This window comes from Fukomys damarensis, unplaced genomic scaffold (assembly GCF_012274545.1).
Source record: "Fukomys damarensis isolate Sample0158 unplaced genomic scaffold, DMR_v1.0_HiC HiC_scaffold_36, whole genome shotgun sequence".
NCBI classification, from domain to species: Eukaryota; Metazoa; Chordata; class Mammalia; order Rodentia; family Bathyergidae; genus Fukomys; species Fukomys damarensis.
The window spans coordinates 15,161,110-15,176,898 of NW_022900948.1; the positions used below are offsets into that span (position 1 = coordinate 15,161,110).

At 37.0% G+C, this 15,789-nt stretch overlaps 1 protein-coding gene across 6 annotated transcripts in view; it reads left to right on the forward strand.

Moving 5' to 3' along the window:
* Positions 1 to 15,789, forward strand: part of Frmpd1 (FERM and PDZ domain containing 1) — a 178,140-nt gene that overhangs the window by 107,541 nt on the left and 54,810 nt on the right. For all 6 annotated transcript variants that reach the window (XM_010619413.3, XM_010619410.3, XM_010619412.3 and 3 more), the window contains one exon: positions 5,598 to 5,702. In XM_010619413.3, coding sequence (XP_010617715.1) covers positions 5,602 to 5,702 — 101 coding nt within the window. In that variant the 5' untranslated portion in view covers positions 5,598 to 5,601. The remainder of the gene's footprint in view (positions 1 to 5,597; positions 5,703 to 15,789) is intronic.

Sequence of the window (15,789 nt, forward strand, 5' to 3'; positions counted from 1 at the left end):
GGGGTAAGGGAGGGAGGGGGAGGGAGGGAGAGAGAATGGGGGTCATCGATACAGTTATTACTTCCAGAGGCTTGTTTCTGTATTTTCAGCCCCATGACTCATCCCAGTTTTCTCCTGTACCTACTGCTTCTAATGGCTGAACCATTGGGAGAATCTGCTCAACTTCCTTCAGAATCCCCTTATAAAATCACATAGGTTTCTGTTTCCTTGGTTCTGCAAAACCCATTACCTCCCTTCCAAATACTTTCTACCTTCCAAACCATACTAATATCTCTTATTTGTTGTCTCCTGTATTCTGAATCATTTTGTTATGGTTTAGATCTAAAATAGCCCTCAAAACTCTCATAGCGGAAGTGGAGATTTTAGAAGATGATCGGACCACGGGAACATTATTCTTCTGCGTAGATTAATGCATTGATGAGTTCATGGCTGCGTGTGCTGTTAGGAGGTGAGGTGTGGTCAGAAGAGATGAGTCCTTGGGGCATGACCTGAAAGCTTGTACCCTTGTCCCAGCTCCTCCTCTTGCTCTCTCTTACTTCTTGCCTGCCATGGGGTGAGATCTTTCTTCCACTGTATCCTTTCACCATACCGTTTCTGCTTTAAAGCCAGATTACCACAAACTGCGCCTGTTGAAACTGTGGACCAATATAAACCTATATTCCTGTAAGTTGTGGGTGTCAGTTTGTCACAGCAACAGGAAAATAATATACCCTATGTTTGTTACCCCAGGGGTTTATACCTCTTTATTCCTTTACTGTAATTTATAGTGTTTAGAAAGTAGACATTAAGACATTGTTTCTTTTTTTTTCTCATTGAGTTTATTGGTACATTTTAGGTATACAGTACAGTTACATTCATTATTGGGATCTGGTACCTTTACCTGACAGGTCTTTGTTCTCATTTTTTCCCCTTGTCCCTGCCCTCCCTTCACCCCTCCTCCCTCCCCCTTTACAAACACTTCATTTCCATTTTTTCATTTTCTCATATTTTTTTCTTTTCCCTTATTAGCTTTCCCCTACCCTTCCCACTTTCCCTACACCTTTAGCCCCTTTCTTCCTATTTCACACTGTCCATTATACCATTAGGCCCTTATTCACGATTTTAGTTTTTCACACCAGAGAAGCTATTCGGTATTTGCACGTGTGTGACTTATTTATTAAATAAGTAATAAATAATAAATTTAATAAATTTATTAAATAATACATAAGTAATATATAATATATAATAAATCTAATAAATTCATTTAATAAATAAGTAATATATAATATATTTAATAAATTCATTTAATAAATAAGTAATATATAACATATATAATAAATTTAATGAATTCGTTTAATAAATAAGTAATATATAATAAATTTAATAAATTCATTTAATAAATAAGTTACACACATGTAAACACCGAATAGTTTCTCTGGTGTGAAAAACTACAATCGTAAATAAGATCCTAATGGTATAATGGACAGTGTGAAATAGGAAGAAAGGGGCTAAAGGTGCAGGGAAAGTGGGAAGGGTAGGGGAAAGCTAATAAGGGAAAAGAAAAAAATATGAGAAAATGAAAAAATGGAAATGAAGTGTTTGTAAAGGGGGAGGGAGGAGGGGTGAAGGGAGGGCAGGGACAAGGGGAAGAAATGAGAACCAAGACCTGTCATGTAAAGGTACCAGATCCCAATAATGAATGTAACTGTACTGTATACCTAAAATGTACCAATAGGCCAGGTGCGGTGGCACGCGCCTGTAATCCCAGAGCTCAGGAGGCTGAGGCAGGAAGATAGCTGTGAGTTCGAGACCAGCCTGGGCTAGCTACATAGTGAATTCCAGGTCAGTCTCACTACATAGTGAGACCCTGTCTCAAAAAACAAAAACAAAAAAATGTGCCAATAAACTCAACGAGGGGGGAAAAAAGAGTATATCCTCAACATGCATCCATTTTCCTATGAATGACTCTAATTTCTTATTTGTTATGGCTGAGTAGTATTCCATTTTATAGAAAAACCACATCTTCTCTATCCATTCTCTAACTGATGGACAAATGGGCTGTTTCCAAGTTTTAGCTATTACAAACTGTGCCGCTATAAACATAGGTGCGCCTATATCACTGTGATATGATTCTTTTAATTCTTTTGGAAAGATATCCAGCAGAGGGATGGCTGGGTCAAATGGAACCTCTAATTGTAGTTCTCTGAGGTATCTCCATATTGATTTCCATAGTGGTTGCACCAGTCTGCACTCCCACCAACAATGGAGAAGGATTCCTTTCTCCCTGCAACCCCGCCAACATTTGTTATTGGTTGATTTCTTGATAGCAGCCATTCTTTGTGAGGTGAGGTGGAATCTCAGTATTGTTTTCATCTGCATCTCTCGAATGACCAGTGATGTTGAGTATTTTTTCATATATTTACTTGCTGCTTTTACTTCTTTGTCTGAGAAATGTCTGTTCATTTCAGATGCCCACTTTTAATTGGGTCTTTATATTTGGGGGTGCCGATTTTTTTTAGTTCTTTATATGTTCTAGATAATAGTCCTTTGATTAAGACATTGTTTCATTTCACATGTTTAACTAACAATAAATTGTTATCTCTTTCGTACTTCTTAAAAGTGAGATGCCCAGAACAAAAGACAATACTCAAGTCTGATGTCCCTATTATAGAATAAAGCTAGACTGACACATCCCTTGAATTAAAAGGAATTTATTTTTCATTGTGGCCTGTATCCTTGTCCACTTTTATGTCCATTAATTTGTATTTGGCTTCCATTTACTGAAAAGTATAAGTCTCCAGGTTTGCAAAGTGATCAGTGCACAGTGGGTGTCCTGTGTTTGTTTTTACGTCTTTTGGTTAGCCTTCTTTTCTTGTACTAGTGGGATAGATCCCACTGTTATACTTTTGATTGCTACAGGATTATATTTGCTAATATTTTTAGTATACTTTTATATTTGTAAGAAAGATTACATTTTTACCTTACTGCATTGTTTTTTGTCAGAACTTTTATAAGTGTTGTTCTGGCTCCTCAAAAAGAATTTGGAAACTTTATGGGGTAGAACAGTTGAAATAGCTTTGGGTGAACACTAACCCCCACATGATATCCTAGGTTAGATCCTGGAAGAGAAGAGAAAATATTAGTGAAAAACTGATGAAATCTGAATATAGTCTATAGCAGTGATGGTGGACCTTTTAGAGCTTTCACTGATAAAAAACAAAAACAAAAAAAACTGCTGACAGCATGGATGTCATAGGTTCACCACCACTGGTCTATATAGTATTATGCCAATGTTACTTTCTTAATTTTGGAAAAAAAATGTACAATGATTTTGTAAGATGTTAATATTAAAGCTGAATGAAGGGATGTGGTAATTCTGTGTTATCTCTGTGACCTTTTAATATATATCTAAAATTATTACTAAAAAGTTTATTTAAAAGGATCAAAATGAATAATGGATAATGTGAAATAGGAAGAAAAGATCTAAAGGAGTAGGGGAAGTGGGAGGGACGGGGGAAAGGAAAGAAGGGAAAGAATAAATACAAGAAGAAGAAAAAATGGAAACAAAAACCTTTGTAAATAGGGAGGGGTGGAGGGTTGAAGGGAGAGCAGGGGAATGGGGAAAAAAATAAGAACCAAAATGCATCATGTAAAGGTACAAGTTCCTAATGATGAATGTAACTGTGTTATATACCTAAAATGTACCAATGTACTTAATGAAAAAAAGTTTATTGGAAGCAAAACAAAGAAATCAGGGTGAGCTTCATCTTACAGATTTGTATGAATTCACCTTTGAACTTGTCTGTGCCTGGCTTTTGGGTGTGTGTGTGAAGCTTTTAATCAAAATTTTCTTCTATGGTACTTGTATTTTTAGATTTTCTGTTTCTGTTAGGGTCATCATTCTTTATTTGCTCAGTGTCCATGTTTACTTCCCAATGTCATATTTTATATGGGTATTTAGTGGGCTATGAAATTAATTTTTTGAGTTGAGACCAATTTTTAAAAGTGAAATAGACTAGAAAAATATCAATATATATATTGATTTATGAAACATTAATCTTAAGCACAAACACATATACATTTTTCTTGGTAACCTGACAATATCAATCAAACCATACATCAGTGTAACTTTTGAGCTAGCAATTTAGTATTTGGGAACCTATCCAGATACATAATAGCATATATTGCAGTAATGGTATACGTATAATATAATTCATTGTTGTGTTATTTATATAGCAAAATATTGGCAGTAACCCAAGTGTCTATCAATCGAGAGCTATTCTTTACAATACATTCATACAATGGAATACTCAGTAGTTGTCAAAAAGAATGATGAATGGTTTTATCTTTATTATATTTGTTGGTACATATTAGGTATAAAACACAGTTACATTCATCATTGGAATCTTGTACCCATACATGACTTATCAGCTTATTTTCCCCCATTCCCCAGCCCTTCCCTGAGCCCTTCCCCCCTTCCCTCCTTCCCTCTTTCCCTGTTTACAGTGACATTGTTTCCATGTTTTTCCTTTTTACAAATTTTTTCTTTTCCCTTTTTGCCTTTGCCCTACCCCTCCCACTTCCTCTACTCTTTTAGACTTTTCTTCCTGTTACACAATATCAATTATACATTTTAACCCTTATTTACACTTTCACTTTTTCACACCAGAGAAACTATTTGGTATTTGCACATGTGTAACTTATTAATTTCACATGATGACCTCAGTGTACATCCACTTAGCTATAAATCTCTGTAGTTTCTCATTCTTAATGGCTGAGTAGTACTCCATTTTATATTAAAAAAACCCCATATCTTGATGGGCAATTGGACTGTTTCCAAGTATCTGTGTATTACTGTGGAAAGATATGAAGGACACATATTCCCAAGAGAATAAAAGCTTGGTGAAAGATAATTGTATGGTATACTACCCTTTGTGTTAAGAAAATATAAAATCAATAAGAAGGATCATCAGAATGAGAGAACAGTATGAGCATGGGAACTAGGTAAATGGGGGTAAGTCAGAGAGAATGGAAGCTTTTCACTATATGCATATATTTCACTGTGGTAAGAATGTCTAAATGTTAGATCTACCTTCACAGATTTTTAGAGTGCACAACACAGTGACTTTATTTTTATGAGCTGCTGTTGAATTGTACGAGTGAATTACCTATTCAAAAATTAAATATAAAACATTGAGCAAAAGAATTGGCACTCAGAAAAGTATGCCCAGTCATGTGATATGGAAGCTTCCATATCCGCAGCTCTTGATGCAGGCAGACTGAACTGTGTTGTCCAGGGATGCAGTGTTGGAGGAGAGAAGACGGTGTTATATAGTCAGATGTATTTCTTCTTGTGGGTTGCAGTCAGAGTTTGAGCAGCCTTATCTATTTTATTCTGTTTACCACTAGACTGGACTCTTCGTGGGAGAGGTTGCTAATGTGTTTACTGTGTAGATGTCCAGCTTTCTATGGATTTCAGATAGAGTACACTAGTTATTTTTCCTCAATGTGTCTTCAAGTGGGAAAACACAAAAAATGTCAGTATTTAACACTTTTTGACAGAATTCTCTCCACAGTGTTTTGGTTAGCTTCTTAAAGAGCACTCTTCTTCCTTTTAGGTAAATGGAAGAGCTGGAGACCAGTTTATTCCAGACTCGGAAAGCACACAGAATAGAACAAATGGTGGCAAGATGGCTTCGACGTTCCCGGGACAGCTCTGCCCGGTAAGGCTCCCGGGCAAGCAGAGATTTCTATCTGCTCTGGCTTGGTGTCCCACGGGAGGGCCTTGTGCTGCTCCTGGCAGCACCTGGGGATCGCTGTCTCTGGCTGTCTGGCTGGCTTTGCTCATAATTCTGCTCTGTGGTGGGAGAAGGGTAAATAGGTCCGCAATGTGCCCGGGGTCCTTTTCCCTGTATCTGACTCCTGATGCACATCCCACACAAGTCACACTCACTCCAAACTCACATAACATTCGCGGAACGAGACACACACAGACTTATTTACACGGATGCATTCATATATACTTGTACACATGTGCGTAGGCACTTTCTGGTCCGCACATGAGCACGTGTACACACACACACACACACACACACACACACACACACACACACACACACACACACACACACACACCCAACACCATCTTAGTATTTGATAGTCAAGCAATCTGTTGTTTATATTCTTTCTTGTCTTTGTTTCCAACAGCTGTTCCCTCCACGTAGTGTCTATTGCATTCTAAACAAAATGAAATGAAATCAAATACAGATCTGATTTGACTGCTACAAGAGTACTTTAAAATATGCTCTGTTTCAAGGCCTTCATTTTCCATCTCAGATTTCCCATCTGGCCCTGCCACAGAGATGAAATACCATGTGGCAGGTGTTTCTGAGACTCACATTCTTCTGAAGGAACAGGGAACAGCTGTTCCACTGCCAAGTAATAAACTTCGCTTAGGGTTGTGCTGCCCGCCGGCCAGGTACTCGATCCTCACACACGGAGTGAGATAAGGCTGGTGGAATTAGCCCATTTTATGAACGAAGCACCTGAGACTCAAAAAATGACTTGTTTAGGTCTGCTTCTACCCCTGCTCAGAAACTTCAGTGGGTCCCCATGTCTTACAGAATGAAGTGTAAACATCTTCACCTTACAGAATGGTTTTATGTTTTGAAGTTCTACGTGATTGACTGCCAGTCCTTTAAGTTATTTGTCTTACTACTCTGATTCAGAAGCCACCCACAGTTTAAGGCCTGACTGAAGTTCTGGGTCTTCCACGTAGTGTCACTCAGTCCATAGTCGAAATGAGTCTCTCCCATGGGATTTCTTGGTGTTTAAATTATAGTATCGGCATTGTGCTCCTTCTGGTACATTCTACTTGTTTAAGCACCTTTCCTTTCTTTCTTCTGGACCATTCTTCCGTGAGAAGTATCAGCTTCATCTCTGTAGCGCAGGAGTGACCAAGTTGCAGGAATATTGCAGGTGATCAGGTGGTACTTGATGAATGAATAAAAGAAAGCTACGAGGTAGCTTTCTTCTCAAAGTAAGTGCGGCAAAAACTAGTCCTGTGTGGTGCTGCTCCGCTAAAAAGATGTCCTGTGGCCAGGTATACAGCTTATATTCCACCTGCCTTGTTGATTCATTATGTACATTAGGCACATAATATGAATTAAAGGCTCTGAAAGTCCTACAGAAAAGAGACCTCTAAGACCTATAAACTCCAATTATAGACACTTGAGGTTGTTATATAAGTGATTGGGTTGTTAAAAGCATTTTTACTGTTATGAATAATGCTTCTATGAACATTTGTGTTTTCAGTTCTCTTGAATACATATTTAGAAGTGGAATAGCTGGTCATATGCTAACTCTATGTTTGTCTTTGGAGAAATTACCAGACTGAGTTCTAATGCAGATGTACCTCTTTACATTTCTGTCATCTGTATATGAGGATGCCAATACCCCTACATTTTTGCCAACACTTGCTATTATCTGTCTTTAAACTTTTAACCATACTAGTGGATATGTGGTAGCAATCCTGCCTTCTTGATAAATGGATGGGTCTTGGTGCCTGAAGATTACCTTAAAATGATTGAGTAGTGAAAATGCTAAATTTGGGGTAATTACATTTTCTGTGAGGAGGATAAATGGTACTACCTGCCACTCTCACTTAAATCAAGACACCTGAGATTGATCCTGAACGCCTGGATCCAGCCCATCAGCAGCTCTAGTTAGTTTGCCTTCAGACATACTAAGATCTATCTTCTTCCGTCCCTGAGGACACTAATATAGTCATTTCGTCTTTTCCTAGCCTAGATAATTCTCCAACCTGCAGCTTTGTGGACTTTTTAAAGCATGAAAGGCTCCCATACCTCAATTTATCCCCATCTGCCTCACCTCACCCCACCTCAGACCTTTCAATGATTCACTTACCATTGTGCCACAACCCTCTAGTCCCTTCTTGATCAGGGCCCAGCCTCTCTCTCCAGCCTTACCTTATTCCTCTTGCTTCCTTGATCACCATTTTCAATGACTGTACTTCCTTTACATTTCTGCAGCTAATCAAGCTCTTTCCTATCTCAGGGACTTTACACTTGTGTTCCGTTGGCTACAAGTTCTTTTTCCTCATCTAATGGTAGCTGCTATTCTTCAGGGTAAGTTTAAATATCACCTTCTTTAAGGGGCCTTTCCAGACCAGGCACAGTGGACTCATCCCCCCGCCCCATTTGTTTCTTCAAGAGTACTTACTCATCATACTTTCTCCTAATGTAGGTGTTTACTTGTTCATTGTCACCATCCCTGTCTGCCATCCTGTTGCATACAAGACCAGGGACCATAACTGTCTTGTTTTACAAAGAATCCTTAGCCAGGGCCAAGTGTGTACTATATAATAGATGTTTGATAAATTTTTATTAATAAAAGTCTTTTACAGTAAGGGACTATATTATTTATTTAAATATATTTAAATTTTTCTTCTCTCTTCCAAGCAGAATTTTTGAAAGCTTATAGTTTTAAAACATGTTGAAAAATTTAAATAGGGAATAGAAATGTTACAAACCGATTGCAAACCAATTAGATTTAAGATTTGAAGTTTGAATATTAATCCTAGCTCTGAATTTACTGGGCCAGCAATGACAGTACACTGAACTGTTTTCCATGGTCTAGAAAAAGGGAAAGACATTCATCTGCAGTCATGTCATTTTACAGGCACAGTCTGTTATTTTGTTTCAAACTTTTTAAAAGCATCCAATCATTTCAGCCTGTACTCATTTTACGTGTAATTGGCATTTTTCCATAAAATTTAAACATTATCTCTTACACATTGCCTAAGAGTAAATTAGCCAAAAGGAACTTTTTCCATTTTCAAACATTATTAAACAAATTGATAACTTTTATGCACCCAAGGTAATATTAGAGAATTATAAAGCTTTTTTTTTTTTTTTTTGAAATGAGTTCTCACTATATTTCAGTTTGGCCTTGAACTCACTCTGTAGCCCAGGCTGGCCTTGAATTCTTGGCATTACTCCTGCCTCATCCTCTCCTGGGATTAGAGGCCAGAGCCACCATGCCCAGTTTAAAAGCATTTTAAACAGGTGTCTTACTTGGAGGGGCAAGGAGTTGTCAACTCCTAAAGCTGCTTTGGTTTCTTGAATTTTAAATGAATTTCCAACAGTTGCTGTTATTCTAGTCATTAGTCATACTCAAATGATGGTACTTGGTTTGAATGGCTTTTTTTACATGGTAGGTATAAGCCTAGTGATACCTATCATTATAGAAATGAAAAATTATCCCATTAACACCCTTGTTACCACATGATTTCATATTTCAATAATAATTTTTTTTTGGTACCGGAGATCAAACTCAGGACCTTGTACTTCCAAGGCAGGCAGTGGAACCACTGGACTAAATTCCTGGCCCTCAATTCATATTTCAATATTAATTACTATAAGTATTCCTTTAGCTATAGTTAATACTTCAAATAGCTTTAGTAATATGCTTTAAATTTTTATATAAATGTATTTTTAAATAAGTGCAGAGCTGAGAATGTAATTCAGTGGTAGAGCTAAAGCATATGCTTAGCCTATACAAGGCCCTGGGTTTGATCTCCACACTGCAAAAAAGTAACAGTAATAACAATCCAATACAAACTACTTAATAAAAGCTGTGTATAGTGAGGTTACATCACGAACTCATTAAATTTTAATAATTTTGCTTTCAGTTGAATTATCATCTTATTTACAGCTTTGTATGACTATGGAAGTGATTGGACCTTTCCACTTGATTATGTCAATTTTTTCCTGTAAAAGTTTCCATTTATATAATTAAATGGGATTATTTTCCTGATGATTTTGTTGGTTGGTTTACAGAAATCTTTGTGTCTTTGGGTGAGAGATTGGATTAGTTTGTGTGCTAACTGTTCCATTCCGTTGATCTAACTGCTTGATTTTAGCAGTTACATTAAAATTATTTACATTATATTATTATGTATCTTACGATCTATTAAAATAGACTTCTGTTATACTTGTTTTCAATGCTTTTACCTTTTTTTTCTTTTCTTTTCCTTTTTATTGAGTTTATTGGTACAATCTAGGTATACAATACAGTTACATATATCATTGGGATTCTGTACCTTTACATAATAGGTCTTGATTCTCATTTTTTCCCCTTGTCCCTTATATTATTATGTATCTTACGATCTATTAAAATAGACTTCTGTTATACTTGTTTTCAATGCTTTTACCTTTTTTTTCTTTTCTTTTCCTTTTTATTGAGTTTATTGGTACAATCTAGGTATACAATACAGTTACATATATCATTGGGATTCTGTACCTTTACATAATAGGTCTTGATTCTCATTTTTTCCCCTTGTCCCTGCCCTCCCTCTACCCCCTCCTCCCCTCTCCATTTACAAACACTTTATTTCCATTTTTTCAGTTTCTCATATTTTTTTCTCTCCCTTATTACCTTTCCCCGACCCTTCCCACTTTCCCTACACCTTTAGCCCTTTACTTCCTATTTCACATTATTAATTATCTCTTTAGGATCCTGTGTACTATTATAGTTTTTCACACCAAAGAAACTATTTGGTATTTCAATTAAAGAAATCTCTGTATGAACATTAAAAATAGGGAATCCTAAAATAAAACTAAAAAGGAAAGTAAAAGAGAAAAGACAATGATATAATATTAAAATAATCCTTAATTCTGAAGATGAAAATGGTCCCTGAACATATTTAAATTGCTTCTTGCTCTTGTAGTCTTATATTATTCTTTCTTTTTCATTATTTAGAGAATACTTTATTAGTTTCTGTAATCAAACCCATGTAGATATGACCTTACATATTTAATACACTGTGTTACCCCTGTACAAATGGAAAAAAATTAACATTTCTAGACCAATATGGCTGTCAGTTTCTGTACAATGCCAACTCAACACAGTAAATTGGGATGACTTTCTCTAAAATTGGCAGCACCGTTAAAGTTTCCCACAATTCAATTTATATATACATATATATATATGTGTGTGTGTGTGTGTGTGTGTGTGTGTGTGTATGAAAAGACTAATAATAGCAGTATGTTATGCATCGATAGCAGCAACAGCTTTTCCAGGTTCTGCAGTCATCTGAACAAAATTATAGACATTCAGCACATTCCATTAAAAAAAAAAAGAAACAAAGAAAAGAATAATATCCAGAAAACAGCAAAGTTCTGTTGCGGTTGTGGTACCGGGCACCATTTTTTTTTATTAGCATCTTAATCATCATCTGGAAAAAGAACATTCTAGAGTAATATCATGAAATGTAGCTCTGATAAAGCATGGTCCCTACTATGTATCATAAAGCAGGTACAAGATATTTTACATTCATAGAGGTATGATACAGTACCGTCCTACCTCAATAATACTAGAATCAGTTTTGGTTTGAAATTTACTTTGTCTGCAAATAAGATTGCTACCCCTGTTTTTTTCTATCTTTTCACTTTCAGTCTATGGGCTTCTTTTTGCACTAGATGTGTTTCTTGTATACAACATATTGTTGGATTTTGCTTCTTAATTCCATTTTGCCAGTCTATTTCTCTTGATTGGTGAGTTGAGGCCATTGACATTGCTGGTTATAACTGATATGTACTGACTTATTATTGACATGTTATTGGCCTTTTGTTGACTCTTTTTACTTTTTCACCTTCTCCTTTTAATTTCTTGCGTTGCCTATTTGATTTGCTCTGTTGGGCCTCATGGTGTTGTTGCCTTCCTTGCCTTTTTCTAGGATCTTGTTTAGAATTGCTTGTAGTGCTGGTTTTGGTATTCATGTAGTTTCTCAGGTGTTCTTTGTCGTGGAAGTGTCTTATTTCCCCATCCATTTTGAAAGAGAGTTTTGCAGGATACATCAGTCTAGGTTGGAGGTTGTTCTCTTCTAGTACTTGAAATATCTCATTCCAGACTCTCCTTGCCCCAAGGGTTTGTGCTGAAAAGTCTGCTGTGATTCTGATGGGCTTTCCTTTGTATGTGATTTGTTTCTTTTCTCTTACTGCTTGTGGTATTTTGTTCTTCTGTTGGGTTTCTGGGATCTTGATTATTATATGTCTACGTGTAGTTTTTTTTTATTGTAGCTAGTTGGGGTCCTATATGCCTCAGTTATCTGAATGTCAAATTCTTCCCCTCTGTTTGGGACGTTTTCTGTCATTAATTCTGTGAACAGCTTTTTAAAGTCCTTTGTATTTTCTCCTGCTACTTCATGGATTCCTATCAGTCTTATGTTATTCTTCTTTGCATCATCTAGGAGTTGTTGGATGGATTTCTCATGATCTCTTACTGTTTTTAAGAGACCTCTCTTTTCATGGTCACTGACTGCAATCTTATCTTCTATATCTGAGAGCCTATCTTCGCATTCTTTTATTCTCTTGTGTACACTTTCAATAGAGTGTTTAATCTCCTGGATATCTGTTTTATGGATTCCATTTCTTTCCTATGTTGGGTGTTTATTTTTTCCATTTCTTTCTTATGCTGGGCCTTCATGGCTTCTATCATGGTCCTGAGCTCATCTATTTTTTTTGTCAGTTTCTGCTCTAGAGTCTCGAATCACGACTTCCATTTTGCTCACTATCTCTATGGTTATCTGGGAAATTATTTCTGTTTTGAATTTTTCTTGAGCCTGATTGATCTGTTTTGTTACTTCCTGTGCTTTGAGTTCAGCGTGTCCTGGTGGTTCACTATTGGCCTTTTCATCCTCATTTGCCCTACTGTTTGCCATTGGTGAACTGGAAGTCTGTCTTTGTGTCTTGCTTAAGTGTTTTCTCATTTTTATTTTTGTTGTCGGACTGTCCTTGATTTAATCTCTGGGTTATCACCCAAATCTTCCTGATGTGGTTGTGCCCTAGCTTCTGTGTCTCTAACGACCCACAGACATTCTCATCTTCATAACATCAGAGAAACAGCTCATCAAATCAACAGCAATGCTTTTTCCCAACTGATACAATCAGCAACACATTAAGATCAAGCACAACTTGGACATTGATCACCTGTGGTAGTCACTAGTCTATCACCCTTAAATCATTTGAATTAAATTGAAATCAAGAAGCAGTCCAGAACATGTGTGCAGTGAACAAAATTTCAATATAGTGTATTTACCATTTAATGGCTCAGACAGAGCTAGGATGCAAGTCCCCTGGTCTCAGTTAGCTGATGGCTGAACCCCATGACACTGACTGACCTCAGGCTGCCAGGCCCAGATTGAGTTCCTCATCCTTCTGAATGGTTGAACTTCACAATGTTCTATTACAGGTTTCCCACTCCCATTCTTTAAAGATGTTCAAAGTTGGGAACTCAGAAAAATACCCTTGATGACCACCTCTGCCTCTGCAGAGTGGGTCCAAAGACTGGCACAGTCAGGAGGTCTGAGAGTGCGCGGGGGGAGATATAGGGGTTCAGGGGCGCCCGTGCAGCTACCTTCTCAGCGCTTGAGCGATGGCGGCTGGGTTGGGAGCAGGCATGGCTTTCCTTCCCGTGGTGGATCCGGGCCCAGGCTTCACTGCTTTTCTTTTATGCTCCTATTCTGCCATGTGAACTTCAGAATAATTTAATTCTGTTATTAAAACAGTTGACATGAAGTTCACGGAATTCTGTTGTGCTTACTTTAGAAATCTTAGTTTTTAGAAAGCGAATGTAAAAAAGTATAAAGAGCTTAATGCAACTTCATAATTTGCTCACAGTTGCTTGGTTTATCCTTGGGGCTAAAAAGATTTCTTTCGACCTAATTAGAATCTTGATACTAATGAATACAATTACATGCGTGTGTACACACACTGACACAAGGCACGCACATGTGTATCTGCAGACACACCCTCATGTGTGTACCCAGGCAAACATATGCATAGATGTGTACCCACATACCGCTTATGGCCTCTTAGTGTCAGAAGCCCTTACTGCTGGTTTTACATGCTTTCTGAATTTGCTTGTGTATTACAGCTATGCATAATGTATACATAATTTCAGGAGTAGCTTTATTTGGCCTTTCTAATATTCCTAGTGGGGTAAAAAGTCCCTTTCAGGTACACATGTATGTATTTTTTTTTTGGCTGGGTATTGAACCTAGAGCCTCACACATGCCAGGCATCACATGTATACTAATTTTTTATTGCTTCTTAACCTATGGGCAAAAGTGGTGAGATCTGAGGAGAACATTCTGGATGTTTCTTGAACTGAATCTGCAGAATTCCATTATTTTCCAAATCCTCTTCTTAAAATAATAATGGAAGAATTTCTCCTTTCAATTGTGGAAGCAATGTACTCACATAACCTACATTGGATGGCTTCATAGAAATTGTCACAATCACGAGCATTGTGACTTTATGCTAAGCTTCTTTCTGTTATATACTACTGCTTCTATTTCTGCCTTCTATGAATAGACTTTAAATTATGAAATCCAGTGTATACTAGATTTAGCTTTTAAAATAATTCAAGCTGAACATAATAAAGTGTTTAAACATAGATTCAAAATAGTTTCTACACATACTGATAGAACTTGAAGGCAAATTCTTTGTTGTAGCAGGGAAAAGGTAATATATATTTTCTAACATATCAGAGGACAGATAAAAGCCAGAAAATTATGAGGCATAATCTGTTTCTATCTGGTAATTTCCCTTTTTATTTTCGGTGTTATTGATCAGTTCAGTATGAACTTATGACCTGTAAAATTTAGAGATATCCTACATAAGACTTTTCATGATAAATTTAACATGTTTTTTTCTAGCCCTCCCTTAAGGTAAATCCAATTATCTTATAAGAAATTCATTAGTATGGCAATGGATCATATGCTCTTTCAATGTAAGATCACAGAAATGACCTCAGATTTATAGACTGAAACTATTACCAAGGCAGCAGACATTTTTTTTTTTGGATCAGCGCTCAGTTTGATATTTATAATATGCTTCAGAGAAGGAAATTTTATTGCAGAAATAATTTCCTTTAGCTTACTGTCAAATATTAAATGTTCTCTGTGAGGTCACAGTTTGGTCATGTGCTTAGGTAACTCCTTTCCAAAACAAAGCTAGAACGTGGCTTTGGGAAAATGTCAAATCCAAACTTTGGGCCAAAGCCACTGACACTGTCCAGGAATTAGTCAACACAGTGAGGCCTCTATTTGTCCACTATTGTTGAAGAATACCCGCTTCCAAATGGAAAGTGTCAGAGAACTGAAGCCTAGCCATTTGGAAAGCATCAAAATGGATTCTGTGGAAGCTCTGTGGTAAGGTTTTTTCCATCTTTTGTTCTCCAGACAATTATGAAGTTACGTAAAGCTCCGTGCTTACATTGAGTTCAACATATGGAAAAAAATGCTCAGTTCTTCCTCCATAAAGTACATGCTAAACAGTATGATACCGTGCATTGGCCCTAATGAATCTGATATATGTACCATAAAGGGATGAATAGTTTTGTGGACATGCTCAGCATATAGAGCTATTTTCACCAAAACCAGAAGACTGAGTAAGAGTTAGGCAGGTAAAGTACAGGTTGGAGACCCAGCACTTGGGAGGCTGAGGTAGGAGGATTACCACGAGTTCAAGGCCAGCCTGGGCTACATAGTGAATTCAAGGCCAATTTGAACTGCCTAGTGAGACTTTATCTCAATAAAGAAAAAACAAAAACAAAGTACAGGTTGGTTATGTTGGGCGGGTGAAAAGAGAGAGCTGAAACAAGAATGGGGAGAAGAGGGTAGGAAGGAAGATGTCAAGGGTAGAGTGATTAAGGGCAGAGGGAAGAGCTTGTCCAAAAGCCAGTGTTTTAGAAACTAAAAAAAAAAAAAAAAAAAAAAAAAAAAAA